A 15,622-nucleotide genomic window follows, 5' to 3' on the forward strand; every position below is an offset into this window, starting at 1 on the left:
CTTATATAAACAGGACCAAGAGCTAACCATGCTATCGGCTGTGTGAGCCTGTACAGTGGTTCTTTGAGTTAATAGCTAACACCAGGATGCTAAGATGATTGCAATACCAATGCTAACTTTCTGATGTTTAGCTGACCAAAGTTTACCATGAGCTCCCATCTTAGTTTAACACATTAGCAACATTAATATTTGCTAAATAACACTAAACACAAGCACAGCTGAGGTTGATGCAGTAAGGCATGTAGCAAAGCAAAGATAGAGTAGCTGTGTGTGAGTGTTTTTGCCTGATACTGCCGGTTAAATTTTGTGCTATGCACTTAATCATCCATGTATGGAAACTGTCTGAATATTTTAGCGTTTTCTAGCGGCATAGCTTTAGGGTGGTTATGTTAGTCAGTCAGTCCATGATCTTGTTCTGGACTTAAATATCTTATCAACTTGGGTTTTTATAAAATGTTGCAGATGTTAATGATCAACATCTACAATGGGAGAACAAATAACGGTTGGCACTATCATGAACCCAGGTCCATGCTAAGGGACAGCAGTGCTGAGACTCCACTAGTGCTTTTAATGCAAATGAAAATAAAAATAAAAATATATAGACCAAATGAATAAGACAAATGTAGCATACAACAAATGAACACATCTAAAATATATAAGAATATATAGAACATAAAACACGTCAGAAGGATGTGAGAAAGATAACGTACATTTAGAGCGTATTTAGCTCCTCAGTATGTAGTGAACTGAAGGACCTCAGCAGACGCCCCAGGGACTCTGACTGAGAAAGCAGAGCACAACAAGAGGACATGTCTCCACAATTCAGCATCCATTTACTGTACAGTGGGGGATCACAAGGCCACATGTCTGATGTCTGAGCCAGTCTCTCAGAGCTGTTTCAGCAAATGTACTGCACACCAATAAGTGGAAAGCTTTTATATATCCTCCAATATAGTAGTACATTATTATACAGACGTTATGCAAATGAAAAAGCATCTCAACTATTTATCCAAACACAACAGGCAGCCATAAGCATTTAATATTTAGTTCAAAATGAGTCACTGTGTGAATAGACATGCATAGAAATGTATGTCATTTAGATGGACTTTAACCTATCTAATTATCTTTCAAGGACAGTGACTTTAGATCAGTTGCACACAGTCTGACACAGTGATTAGTACCAGCTGTCTTTCTTTTTTTTTCAATGCCCAAACTGTTTCATTGGGGACATGTATTAATGATGGTGATACACCCCAGGCACTTTCCAAAACCAAAGGGAAGTGCACGCAGGGATAAATCAAAGAAGATGTAAGAGCTACTACCAGTCGACAGAACCTCGATGTTCGGGAAATCAAAGTGTGAGTGCTAAAAAAAGACCTCCCTTACAAACAGTACTGTCTGTTCCTGTTTCTTATTGCATTGTTTGAACAGCTCAACATAAGCTGCCACCACACTAAACCATCAACCTGTACCTACAGTATAGTTGATCTATATGTTGAAAAACCTGCTTTTAAATCCATTCAAACACATACTCCTGTACAGAGAGAGAAACCCACAGAGACACACACACCTTGCAGGATACCATAAATTATCCAAGGCCCCGTGTCTGATTGGCTGAGCAAGCAATCTCAGCTGGATGGGCTGAGATCTTGTTGCCAGGGCAACAGTGGGGAACTCCCTGTCCCAGCCCTATTTTCACTGTGCGAGATAATCTATCTTTGGAGTCGCTTTAAGAAGAACCTCATTCATTGTAATGAATCTTCTCCAAGTGTCTGCAGGTATAAAAATTATGTTTACACAGAACTACCCACCGCCTGCATCTTACCATTAAATTCTGTATGAAGAAACAAGAAAAAGAACATTACATTATAATGAAATGTATACATGCATATTGTGCATTTCTATAAACAACTGAATAGGAATTTACTTCTGTCAGAGTTCAAATTCGAATTTCAAATGTATTACCACAACTTGACTTCAGAGAAAATGCAGCAGAACTCCTCTACAAGGACATATATCATTGCTTATGTAATGCTGTGGAGTTCAATGGGTACACTAAGTAGTGGCAGGGTTTTGCCAAACCACAGCTGTAGTATTTGTGATAAAAAAACAAATTGTAAGCGTTTTGAAAATGTTATATGTTTAACCTTTATTTAACCAGGAAGTCTCCTGCAGTGATCGCTTTTACAAGAGAGAGCTGTCCAAAATGGAAGGAGTCACATAAACAATTGATTTAAAACAGTAACATTCGTATTACAACATGTTGTGTATGTGCTGTTTGAATGTATCATATCAAGTTTGTTTTTAATTATTCAAGCCTTGGGTGCAATGTGCGAAAAATGCAATTTTGGCAAATTCAGTAGGGACTCTGAAGCTTCTAGAGGATCTGGTGTGATAGTTGTTTGTAACAGAAGAAGGTGTTTCCTATGTATACTGCAGCACTCTAATCTTGAAAAAGTATTCTCATTTGAAAATAAATGTCAGATTAATTCATTCAGCAATAATAATGGTATCAATGCCAAACACTAAATTTCCCTCTTGTTGCTTTATTTTCGTCACTGTAATGATGACGGTATATTTTCAATTGAAGCTGAAATCACAAAGATAATACAGAACATTTTAAAAAGAATATTATGAGTCCAAGGTGAGCCTGGAAGATGTATGAACAATTTTGAATAATATTTAAATTATATTATATTATATTATATTATATTATATTAGATTAGATTAGATTAGATTAGATTAGATTAGATTAGATTAGATTAGATTAGATTAGATTGGATTAGATTAGATGAGTATTTAACCAGAAGTACAAAAAGCAGTAAAGTGCAGAGTAATATACAGATATATAGTGGTAATATAGATTAAATATAATAATGAGTTAAACTGATTAAATATCATTAAATAAGGATTAAATAATAATTAACAGTATGAGGTAGATATGAATATGCTAAAATGTATATCTTTGTATATCTTTCCCCCATGGGGATCAATAAAGGAATTTAATAATAATAATAATAATAATAATAATAATAATAATAATAATAATAATAATAATAATCTTATAGCAGGAACAGTGTGAAATGAATACAAAAATAAACATCACTCAACAATTTTTTTTTCTAATATGTATAGCAATGATAACTGACTGTGACTGTGTACCAGACATTTATTACACATAGGATATTACTTTTCATAACTGTGTCCTATACTTTCTGCCAACAGCAAACTTCATCAAACTCTGTTTAACGTGTAATACAACAGTGCCACCTGTAGGTCAAAAGATTAACAACTTTTTGGGGGAATAAAATGCTTATCAAGCTTAAACATTTAGGCCCAAAGCAGTACCACAAAAAAAATGTAACATTAATTTAACTAACAGGGTAGAAATACATGACAATAGCATAATTAATGCAGAATTAAAAAGCACTGTAGACGACTCCTGCTCCTTATCACAGGGCGCTGCCATATTGGACGGTACCAAATTGCGTAATGCGTATTTTCTGCGTAAAAGTAAAGCAAATAATAACACGCTCTGTTAGTGTTTAGTTACCAGTAGATTCAAATACATGCCTTACTATTGGGGCATAAATGGGCTTTTATAACTATATAATTTCTCCAAATGCACCCCCTTGGTTTGCAGGTCAATGGTACAGTCAGTGGGCACCATGGCGCTGGCCAGGGTCGGTACATGTTGTCGGTCGTTAGTGCGTGATTCCTCCAAAGTGGCGTTTTGTGGTGTTTTACAGCCAGGTTGGATTGAATGCTGCATAGGAGGTAAGACACATAAAACCTGTCAATCATTTCTCTGTGTGTGACTCTTAAAACTGGGCTGGTTTTTTGGAGAAGCTACGTTAGCAGTTTGGCACATCACCCACATGTTTACAAAGGCACTGTACTGACTGGACTGTACAGTTCATCTAAATCCACCAAAACGAGCTTTATCTGGGTTCACCTGCAGGGTTTGTAATAGTTGCAATATGGCATTCTTCTTTAAAATGTTAAGGCATGTGTTATTGTCTGCACAAACTATACAGCTAGGCCAAGTTATGAATGGAAGCCAAACCTTTTTTTAATAAAATGCAATTTATTTTTAGTAGAACACCACTTCATTTTTTTATAATTGTTACCAGTGGTGGAAAGAAACTAACTTGGCTAAATTTGCATGCAATTTTGAGGTACTTAGGATAACATTTTCATTTGATCCTACTGTGTATTTCTACTCCACTACCTTTTGAAATATTGCAATATAATATCTCCACTACATGTATGTGATGGCTTCAGTTAGTTCATCTGCAGGTTAAGATCACACAATAGAAATCAACTTGTAATTTATCATATTGTATGTATATTTTATAAGCTACCCAGCAATTCATAAAGTATTTGCAATTAGCTCCACCTTTATCAGCCGCTACATCACAATGTACACATTCATTCTTCACTAATTATAATACAATATTGTATACTGTCTTTTACTCTGAAATGGGCCACTCTGCACAATGAGTACTTTTATTTCTTGTATATTTTTTCACTTCATACTACAAGTAAACTTTGGTTCTTATAATTTATTACTTATACTTAAGTATGATTATGAATGCAGAACTTCTGACAGTTTTGTAGTATTTATACATTTATTCTGGTAGTTATTGGCAACTGCTTTCTCTGCAGCTAAGAGGCATCTGTTGTCAGAAGACGTTATCAAACTACAAGACTTTCAGCAAAGGAAGCTGACTGTGGCTCATCTTGTCAATGGATCGAAAGGTGAAGTAGTTCTCCTCACTGGCTCTAACTTGTATATCATGTTATGATGTATTCAGTAAGAGCTCATATCCTCACCTCCATTTTACAGGAAATTATATTGAGCTATTCAGCCAGAAGCTACAAAGGAACGAGCTGATTCTGAGAGATGAACTGAAGCTTCTCCTTCACTTGTGCCAGTCTTCCGATGACATGGTGATAGCAAGAGATGCCATTTATAGGTATGGTACATCCTTTATTGACAATTTTGTAAAGCAAAAACCCACTTTCTCTGAAAGTAGATCATTTCAGCACAAAAATGTATTCTGTGTTTGTCCTCATCTCTTTCTCTGAATTGCCTTTGACAAACATTAAAAAGAAGGAAATTACATTCTACCCACTCAAACAGCAAAACAAATATGTCTTCAAAGGCTTTGACTATCATCTTGTATTAAGTAGATGAATTATGCATGTGTTATGATCATTTAATTTGCACTCTCAAGGTATCATGCAGAGAACAGGAACTTGGTGTATGGAGAGTTCAAATTTGGTCCTCTCTTTGTGAGACTGTGCTATGAGCTGGGTCTGGAGAGCTTGGCTGCTGCTACACTGACAGATAAGGTAACCAAAACCCTGACTATTGACAAAGTGCCATAAAGAGCAACACTTAGACAGAATCTATACTTTTCTAAGAGCTGAATTGGACTGCTAACACTTCCTCTCACTTGTCTGAACAGAGCATGAGGGGATTTTTTAACGACTCAACCTCCTTTAACATCACCATAGACATGTTATTCACTAAAGGCTCTTATGAAAGTAAGTGCCAGATTAACCATCCAGTGTTTTTTTTTTATCTTCTTAAATTATTATCACATGTGTATAATATTCCCAACCCTGGCTATTGCAGATGCCTTGGAGGTACTCCGAACCATGAGGGACCAAGGTATACCGTTCAACAAAGACACATTGACTCTGGCAGCTGGCACCTGCTATAAACTGGTAATTGACCATTTTTTATTAATTCTGTTTTAACATTACAGTCCTTAGAGTTATATTTGTTTGAAGATGTAAAAACTCTTCAAAGTCAGCTAATGTTCTGTGTTATGCTTGTCAGAACACGGCGGAGTCCTACAAGATCTGCAATACTCTGATAGAGGAGGGACAGACCAAAGGGAACTCCATCCCCAGACATGCTTACTGCTTTGCTGTAGCATTAGCACTTAGACATGTGAGTTATATCTTCTTCTTCTAATCATGTCATTCATGCACAGAATGTGGAGAATATTGTATCATATACAGCCAATAATCTGTTTTCTCTGTCTTGTATTTGTTCCAGAATGACATAGAAAAGGCACAGTTGTTGTATTCACAAATAATGACCACTGACAGCAGGATATGCCAAAATCTGAAGGTAAGGGTGCATCATGTAACTGTGGTCAATATTATTTATCGCCCTTTTTGTCTAATAGTTGATATTAATTATTTGTTTTTTGTGATTTAGGTCCTAATACTAGTAATGTCAGGAGCGTTGACAGATGCGATTTCCGTCGTTTCTGCAGCCATGTTGCATAAAAGCCCTTATTTTGTGAAGAAGCCAGAATTTGCAAAGGAGGTGGTAAGTCGGTCTTTTACGCAGATACAACTTATACTCACTTAAACAGAAGCAAAAGATAATGACATATTCCTGTAATTAATACTATTATTTTTTTTTCAGTGAATAGAATAATGTCAAACCTAAGATACAAATACAAAAGTAATCTTTAATGGGATTGTTGATTAGATGTATCTGAATCACAAAAAAACTGCTGTGAAGTATTTTGCTCAGTGACCTCTTGCGACCTGTTTCAGGTGGATTTGCTGCGCATGAGGAGTGAGGGCGGACCACACATGATGAAAGTGGAGCAGATGGTGACTCATCTTGAGGGAGCCGATCAGGTGACCCAGCAGACCCTCGATGCCATGCTCTGCCACACACCCACGGGGAAGAGGAAACCAGTTCTGATAATGCAGGAGAGGAAAACCAGCCGAAGGACTCTGAAGTCACTGCAGTCCACTCTGCTGTCAGAGTGAGAGAAGCTGTGTGTCGTTCCAAAGCCTGCTATTGCTAAGAGCTCTGGTATGAGCCTTAAAAAAAACACTGACTGGTTAGAGTGGACTTTGTCCCTATAAGTGCATCTACCTCTCTTTAAACACAGACTCAGTCCTCCCTCTGCAGATTGGACTTGTTGTTATTATGCTGTTATTTTGTCATCCCTATCCAAAGTTTGATGAGAACGGTCACAACAGGCACTTTAACAGAAAGCTGCTGTGGGTATGGATTTCGTTGCAAAGACACTCATACTGATAATGAGTGATTTGGAAAGAATGTGTTGTATATAAAAGTGTGAATGGGTAATTAAAGATTAATCGGATATTTAATAGTAAAAAAAAAAGTATTCTTTGTCTTGTGTTGATGTGAAGGGGTGCTGGTGAAACCGGGTTTGTTTTTGCCATCTTAAAGAATAGCTTCACAGTGTTTCAAGTCCGTCTTAAAACAATAGTGAGGTCATATGTACAGTGAAACACGTTTCTGTTTTCTGTAATCACTCCACGAAGAGATCATTTCTTACAGCGCTCTCAATGTGAAGTGATGGCCGTCAAAATTCACAGTGCATCTGAAGACAATATGAGGCTGCAGTACTTTGATTAAGACAAATTAACTGAGTATATCCACAGTTACAGCCTTTTTAGAATAAAATGTCCTCTTTTTGTTACTAAGATAAGATAATCCTTTATTAGTCCCGCAGCGGGGAAATTTACAGAATTACAGCAGCATAGAGGATAGTGCAAACAAGAGACATAGTAAAAACACAAGATCAAAAATAAATATTATAAATAAGCAAATGAGCAATAAAATACTATCATTTCACTGCAGATTATTGCAGCAAATAAAACCTGTTATAATGTTCATATAGGCACTTGATGTTTTAAGACAGAATTGTTAACCTATCCTTTAAACCAGTGGTTCTCAACCTCTTTTCAGTGATATACCCCCTGTGAAATATTTTTTCAGCCAAGTACCCCCTAACCAGCGCAAAGCATTTTTGGTTGAAAAAAAGATGTAATACACAGCGCTGTCCCATCAGTGTCTGATTTATTAAACACTGACAATTGCATTGTTGCATTGGATTCAGTTGATGAACCTACACTTATATTTTATTGAATATTTATTAAATAACTATTTTGAAAGGATTTTTGAAAGGATGCTAATTTTAAATATATATATTTTTAAATCTCACGTACCCCCTGGAGTGCCTTCACGTACCCCCATTTGAGAACCACTGCTTTAAACAACCCTTTTTTTTCAAAGGTTGTTGGTTATTTATTTCTTACTCAAATATAATTTTAGCACATCTGAAGCACAAACAGGAGACCTGAACCATTGCATGTCATGATTTCCACCTGAAAAAAAAAAAATCCCAAACTTTCTCTCCCAAGTTTTCCACCTATGACTATATCTGACATAATGAAAAAGCTGTTATAAAACTCTGATCTCAGCCCTCCCTGCATGTAAACAAACCATGACGCGCATTAGACGCGTCCCACAATGCACCGCGTACATCTGCTGAGCAGCCAGAGAGGAGAACAACGGAGCGGCTTCCCCCAAAACAAAACAGCGTGGGCAGTGTGCAGCTTTATTATAAGATCATAAATAAAATAAAAAGGGGAGTTTTTTTGCTCGTTTATAAGACTGCTGGAGAGTTTAGGACTAATGCAGCGGTGATATCCACTCCTAGCGGCGGCTGGGTGGCGGTGCTGTGTGCAGCAGCAGCAGCTGGCCACAAACAAACAAAGGGAGGAAAAGGATCATTAATTAAAAAATAAATTTAAAAAAATACTTAAACGTTTAGATTAAATTCGTGCTATATAGTTAAGGGGACCCGCTTTGTCGTCATATTTAAGTGTAGCAGTGTGTTTGTTGGGACTACTTTAAGGTGAAACGCAATGAGCACCGAGGCAGAGAGCGCTGCGGCCACTAAGCCCATCCCGCAGGATGATGGCATGACATGGTGGTACCGGTGGCTCTGCAAGATAGCTGGAGTTCTGGGAGGAGTGTGTAAGTAGTTGTCATCGATAATGTCTTGTTTATAAATGCATAAATAATCCCAAATACTGTAATGGCTACATATGCAGCGATTTTAAGTATTGCATGTGCTGTGTATTAAAAAAAAATGTCATTTTTTCTGTCTGTTAATATTATATTTCAGTTATTGTGTTTTTCTACTGTTTTTATTGCTTATTTATAATACTTGTTTTTTTATTTTAATTTTTTTATTTTTTATTTTATGTCTTTCTTTACTATGTCTCTTGTGTGCACTTTACTCTATGCTGCTGTAAGCCTGCAAATTTGTGCTGCTTCATGTGACAAGCTGGTGGATTTTAGTGCCATGTCAGCATCTTTTTATACTGATTCCATATTGATATAAGGGTTTGAAGTATAAACAGGACAGAAAGTGCACCAGATTACTATTTATGTTTTTTGGATTTATTATTGTTTACTATTCTCACTTGAGTTGCGCAACCATGCCGGACAAAAGCTGTGTCACAGCCCCATTGTCTCTACAGCAGCCTGCTGCAGGGAGCCGCCTGTTTGCATGGCTGGCTCATTCCATAGCAGCTTGTTATTCCTAAATTAAAACAATAAAATATGAAGTCACACGACCTGTACTTTTATTTGTTCCCTCAGGAGTTTATAGTGCATTGCAGTTTCTCCAGCAGCATTGCAGCTCCCCGTCACATTGACACCAGAGTCATGGTGCCTGTATCACATTAACAACCCAGGGCAGTGCATATTCAATGGGCTCTGTATTATTAAGGAGGCTGGATGATCGAAAGGAGCAGGATGCTCTTCATTGTTCCGCTGTTTGTGCTTGTGTGACCTGGTAGTTCACGTGGAAACGAGACATATTTACCCTCTCTTTTCACTTTGGAGTTATAGCCTGAATCTGCTGTACGGCATTCAGTCTCAAATACTAAAGATCATACTAAAGATCATACTAAGCACTTACTAGGTGTTTGGAAAGGCAGTCGAAAGTTTTAAAAGACCCAATGTTTTAGCATTTTGGTTCACCATCAAAGTATAAATACCACATGAGTATAAATGAGAAATAATATACATCGGTGACTAAGAAATGTTTGTGACCGTGACCGTGAAATGAAAGGGAAATGTCGAAAGAGAAAGAAAATTAATAGTCAAAGAATCTCTCCAAATATACACAGGTTCCAGATTATTTTCTGTTACCAAATGTGAACAATTTTGGACTTTTTGTTGAACAAAACAAACCATTTCATGCCACCTTGAACTCTGCGAAACTGTGTAATTATTTGTTGAGAAAAAATAATTGCCAGATTAATTGATAAAAAGACAGTTAACTGCAAAAGACAACACACCCTCATTTGTGTTTATATATTTAAAATAAGCCATAAAAGCACTAAAGCAGATACACCTCACATGTTGTATTGTTAACTGCTTTATGTTATTGTGAATACAACTGATAAATTAAGTTGGGTTTTTTTATACTAATAAGGACTGCCATCATAGGTTGATATAAACTTACAACTGTGGTGTGAATTGCTTTTCCTGACACACTTCTACAATGTGTGAAGTTGACATATCACACATTATTTCAGAGCCTACAAAAAATTCCCACATGTAGAAGATGTTGACTTGTATTTTTCACAACTTATCATCTACAGCGGGTAGTGATACACTGGATTGAGGCAGTCATATTGGACCTGTGTGTGTGTGTGTGTGTGTGTGTGTGTGTGTGTGTGTGTGTGTGTGGGGCACAGTGAAATAAAGGGTTTATCTTTTAACACATATCATAGCCATGGGAAAAAGATGGTAAAAGCCAATATTGAAAATGCTCAGATCATCAAAAAAGGAATCTTGTGCATGGAGAATGTAGCCTGCTTTGATTTTTACACTGTGGTAACAAGTGTTTGAAATTTGTCTTGATTTATTCATTTTCAGCCCAAGCATGTGTCATGATAGCTTTTCCATCTTGAGTATAAGTGCTGGATCATTTTATTCAACGTTTTTCAGTTGTTTCCTGTATTGCTTTAGATATCAGGCAGTCATATGCTGCTCTTTGAAGACATGCCTGTGTGTTTGTTTTTTCTGCATTTGTGTCCACATACTGTTTTGTTTTCACCATATTTTACTCGTATGTCTTAATAATTACCCCTTTACTTTGTTTGTTGTCTTGCAGCCTGTGCCGTCTCAGGAGTGTGGATGTGTGTCACAGTGAACCCTTTAAACATCGCTGCTGGAGTATGGATGGTGTAAGTCTAACACTCGTCACGCTTATTTAAAGGTAGCATGCATTAAATAGCTCATTCACATTCCACAGGACTAGATATTTATTATACTGTTAGTATTACAGGAGAAAAAAATAACAAACGTACTACAAAACTACTTATTTTAGACTATACAAAGCTATTACTCATTGAAGCTCAGGTCCATTTCTCTTTCACAGTGCACAGTGAAAGTGTTGTTTTAAACAGCCTGATAATGATTTAATCTATGGGATAAGACAATACTTTAATTGTTCTGCTGCAGTTTGGCCAAGGTGTCACTGACACAGTTTCAGACACAGACTTGAGCTGGTTCTATTAACGTTTTACTGAACATCTAGTTAAAGTCACATACAGACTATCTTAAAATACCAATGATCCATCAGAGCTTTCCTGCATATTTACAGTTTTTTATTATATCTCATGCTTTGCACTCAAATGACCTGTTCATTTACATTCCTCTATTTGTACGTACGGTATTCTCTTACATCGATAGTGAGCAGTGGTCTCATGTAGCCGTGTGGCCACACCTACTGCTCAGGTGACGGAGGTGTGGAGAAATTCTTGTCAAGAACATGTTGTTCCAAAGTCTGAACTGAGTTGCTCAGAATTTGACTTAAGAACATGCCTCAGGAAAGCTAACTGTGGTTTGTTTATCTTCCTGGCTAAAACACTGTTTTGGTTATTTGCTTTTGGCTACAATGCTAGCAAGAAACAGAGATTTAAAAAAATGACAATGTAGACATTCTTCTATTTGTATCTTTGAACTAGAATCAAATGAGCCTTTTAGTGCTGCATGATTGGTTGATGAATAAACTTAGTTGATATGAATCTTCAACTATTTCATAATCAATCATTGGGTTTTTTTAGGTGCTGCTAGTCTTTATCAGCTAAGTTTTTTTTATAGTTAGCAATGCCACTACCAGGAAGCAACTATTCACACCTGTACAATTATTGACAGATTAAACTCAGTTAATAGAAAAACAATAAATCAGCAGCTATGTTGATGATTTATTACCGATATCAATTTTCTAGGAAACTTGCCTTCAGTGGTTCCAACTTCTCAATTCTGATTTTAAATGTGCTGCTGACTAGTTTGGGTTTGAGACTGTTAGCCAAACAAAACAAGACACAGAAAATTGAGAAATACTATGAAAATATTTGGCAGATAAACCGATAATTAAAATAATAGCTGCAGTACAGATTCCAGTAACCAGCTCACTGTAGACACTCTTTGCTGTTTCCATGACAGTAAACATTTGAGCACTGGTTATCCAGCACTTGAGCGATGACATTGACAGTATAAAGATTAGTTTCTACACACCTGCTGTGTTTACATTCCTCCAGACTTGAGTTGCAGGGTACTTGAGATAAAAGTGCAGAAGATAACTCACTGCTGTGTTTGTGTCCTCTTCTCCTGTCTCAAGGTTGAATGCATTCGTGCTGTTCCTGTGTGAAGTCCCATTCTGTTGCCAGTTCATAGAGTTTGCGAATGCAATAGCAGCCCGGGCAGACAAATTCAAACCTTGGCAGAAAGCCTTCTTCTACTGTGGGTGAGAACAACTATTCATCGAAACAGAGTTCATGTCTTTTGAGACTGTGGATATCTGATAGTGAATAACTTTGCATTATCTATTTTGGGAATGTGGTTCTTCTATCTCCAGCATGTGCTTGATATGATATACTGACTTTTTTTGTTTTTGTCTCTTGATGCTCATTTTCAGGATGGCTCTATTTCCTGTATTCTTGAGTTTCTCCATCACAACCTTGTTTGGAAACGCCATCGCCTTCGCTACAGGAGTTCTGTACGGCCTTGCGTCTTTAGGCAAAAAGTAAGATGTTTTGTTAGTAGCTTGAAACATGTTATTATTTAATATATTTTAAATATAATAAGCTCTTTTCAAGCAGAAATAAATAAAGATGACAGCTATTCTATATAGAAATCATTTTCACTATCTAATTTAAGGAAAACTGTACAATACAGACATTATGTAATCAATATCTCTCGATGTCTCACTCATAATAACAGTCCTTTAAAAGTTTACATTAACCCAGGCTCTTATTAAATGCACTATTCCACATTATAATCATCTAATAAGATTTTTTATTTTATACTTCTAACAACCCTAATGAGTCTCTTTATCGATGCAAATTAACTTCCGACAAGGTGAGCCGTGTAATAATCATAATTAACATTGTCATCCTCTCCTGTCGTACCTGCTTTCTCTTCATTTCTTCCCATCTTTTTGTTACCCTCCTTCTCTCGCATCCTGCCTTCCCTTTTTTCCTTTCTCTCTCAGGGGAGATGCAGTGACTTATGCCAGACTGCAGCATCAGAAACAGGGGGATGAAGAGAGGATGACAGAAACGGCAAACGGGGCTCCGGAGTGAGGCGTCTGCCTCTCCACCCTCCTCGTACTCTCTTTTCTTCAGTTTTTACTCCCCCTTCAACCATCTTCCATGTTCCTTTCCTCTTTCCCATTTCTGTCACTACATAATTATAATACTAAGTTTATTTATTTACTTAAACTGCTGCATTCTTCTTGTCCTGACCTGGAACTATCCAAACAGATTGGATTCAGTCCATTATTTGGTACCTTGCGTGTAAATGGGATCTCTCATGGTGACTCAATAACTTGTTTTATGGTTTATGTTCTTCTCATGGGTTCTCATGGGTTGTATTTATTATTTGTTTCCCTTTGTTGTTTTGTTGCTTCTGTCAGTAGTAGACCCAGCAGGATTTCCTGCTTTTCTGCAGGAAAAATTTGAGGTACAAATCTTTAGCCCAAGAGCCTTTTTCAGGAAATCCCAATAGAAATTAATGTGATTGTAAAATGTGACTTCAGGTTATTTGCTATGACTTTGAGGCTGTGATTCAGAGTTATCTGTGTGGTAAGTCACCACAGATCTGTAAAGTTTCTCCCTGTATTTGAATCCCAAAATGTACCTTCATTGGATTACTGTTGAGTGATTTTTAGCCCACTGTTCATGAAAGACTCTGAATTGCAGCCTGAATGATTTTTAAATATACATAGGCATTAGGGATATGTTTAACATTGGGAATGTATCTGGTATACCCAAAGATAAACTCAGTTTATGCTTTTCATATTTACATTTTTATTCAGTTGGTTTATGCTCAGCTGAGGCTTTCCGGCATCAACATTTTGGTAGCATTGACTCTGGTTTAGAGGGAATTTTATTAAAAGCTTTGAGTGCATGTGTCTGCTTGTTTATCTATGGGTCCATTGTGATCAAGCAGCTGGTAGCCAAGTTGTGGTTGCAAAATGATGTGGTACATTGTGTAATGGAAAAACTGGAATGTGCGCCTATTTGTTATCCTTTTTCAAACATATTTGTTTATTTGCTGGTTTTAGAATCTGTTTATTATGAGTCTTAATTGGTACACTCTACCAAAACACATTCAAAATTCAAAGAGGGGAAGTGTCTTGATTCAGGGACTAATTGGTCTGTATTCCACACATTCACCAAAGCCATGGTTTGCCTTTGTCACTCAAATGAGGTATGCAGCGATCAGCAATGTACGATTTGTGTTTGTGTCGTTTTGTTGCTTTGCCTCTGTTGTGTCAGCGTTAATAAGGATGCTTTGGGAATAATTGTATACACGTACCTCTTACAGCTGTTTCTATCCGAAGCCTATCACTGGCTGGTCAGTGACTGAGTGGAGTATTCACACGTTACCACCAGCTCTCAGGTGTCATACTTGACAATGCACCACGTACAGATACTAAGTAGTTTATGCATAGATCATAGATGTATGCTAACTAGCATAAGCATGACTATGAAATACTGTCATTTGAGCTGCTGGAAAAGCATTTGTGTAGCATTTAAAACATGCACAACCAGCTGTCTCAAGTGATTGAACACTACACACACAAACCAGCAGTATGCTTCAGTCTGACACCACACACTTACACTACCGTTTTAGTGTAAGTGTTATGTAATGTTAAATACAATAAACAGCGTTCCTTCTCCACAACCTTCCATCCAGGTGTATTTTATTGCGTTTACATGCATACTCTTGTGATTTGATTTGATTGATTTTAAATCTTAAGGTGTTAAATGCATATTTCGCTGTAAGGGATATGTGTATAATGTGTGTCGTGATGTGAATCCTGATCCTGTTATCAATTAGTGAATTAAACAAACTTGCTACTACTGTCTTGGTCTGGTCTTCTTATGTTTTGTGGAGTCGCCCGATCTCCTGACATTGCCCACACACTTCCCACACATTCCTCACACCACCATGACGATAGCATTTCTGGTTTAGAGAGAAATATCTGGACAACCGTTTGATGGATTGCCATGAAACTGCTTCAGATATTAAACATTCTATGAGGATACATTCTGCTGACTTTGGTCCTTTTGATCCTCTGTTGTTAATTTTTTTTTGCTAGCAGCACCAGCAGACACAAGTTTTCATCTTTATCTACCAGATGGATTGGCACACGATTTATAGATATTAAAGGCTTGCAGTGAATATATCCTAATGACTATGTTGATCTCTTCACTTCCTCTAGCAATAGTGTAA

At 37.0% G+C, this 15,622-nt stretch overlaps 2 protein-coding genes across 2 annotated transcripts; both read left to right on the forward strand.

Moving 5' to 3' along the window:
- Positions 1–3,442: 3,442 nt before the first annotated feature.
- On the forward strand, positions 3,443–7,143 carry ptcd2 (pentatricopeptide repeat domain 2). The gene is made up of 11 exons (XM_054612881.1): positions 3,443–3,477; positions 3,644–3,777; positions 4,669–4,761; positions 4,850–4,979; positions 5,241–5,358; positions 5,475–5,553; positions 5,645–5,736; positions 5,852–5,965; positions 6,074–6,148; positions 6,239–6,352; positions 6,586–7,143. The coding sequence occupies exons 2-11, from the start codon at positions 3,648–3,650 to the stop codon at positions 6,805–6,807; spliced, it is 1,167 nt and encodes a 388-aa protein (XP_054468856.1). The 5' UTR covers positions 3,443–3,477; positions 3,644–3,647; the 3' UTR covers positions 6,808–7,143.
- Positions 7,144–8,336: 1,193 nt separating this feature from the next.
- Positions 8,337–15,250, forward strand: cacfd1 (calcium channel flower domain containing 1). Its single transcript, XM_054612755.1, has 5 exons — positions 8,337–8,833; positions 10,989–11,061; positions 12,501–12,626; positions 12,798–12,905; positions 13,374–15,250. Exons 1-5 carry the CDS (start codon positions 8,722–8,724, stop codon positions 13,462–13,464), a joined length of 510 nt encoding a protein of 169 aa, XP_054468730.1. The 5' UTR covers positions 8,337–8,721; the 3' UTR covers positions 13,465–15,250.
- Positions 15,251–15,622: the final 372 nt, after the last annotated feature.

Source organism: Anoplopoma fimbria, chromosome 14, assembly GCF_027596085.1.
Source record: "Anoplopoma fimbria isolate UVic2021 breed Golden Eagle Sablefish chromosome 14, Afim_UVic_2022, whole genome shotgun sequence".
NCBI classification, from domain to species: domain Eukaryota; kingdom Metazoa; phylum Chordata; class Actinopteri; order Perciformes; family Anoplopomatidae; genus Anoplopoma; species Anoplopoma fimbria.

Excerpts from the sequence above, each read along its gene's own strand:
- ptcd2 (XM_054612881.1), top strand. The coding sequence starts at position 3,648 with ATGGTACAGTCAGTGGGCACCATGGCGCTGGCCAGGGTCGGTACATGT. Across the intron at positions 5,966-6,073 it reads TAGCATTAGCACTTAGACAT|AATGACATAGAAAAGGCACA; the intron begins GTGAGTTATATC and ends TATTTGTTCCAG. Across the intron at positions 6,353-6,585 it reads CAGAATTTGCAAAGGAGGTG|GTGGATTTGCTGCGCATGAG; the intron begins GTAAGTCGGTCT and ends GACCTGTTTCAG.
- cacfd1 (XM_054612755.1), top strand. The coding sequence starts at position 8,722 with ATGAGCACCGAGGCAGAGAGCGCTGCGGCCACTAAGCCCATCCCGCAG. Across the intron at positions 8,834-10,988 it reads TGGAGTTCTGGGAGGAGTGT|CCTGTGCCGTCTCAGGAGTG; the intron begins GTAAGTAGTTGT and ends GTTGTCTTGCAG. Across the intron at positions 12,627-12,797 it reads AAAGCCTTCTTCTACTGTGG|GATGGCTCTATTTCCTGTAT; the intron begins GTGAGAACAACT and ends GCTCATTTTCAG.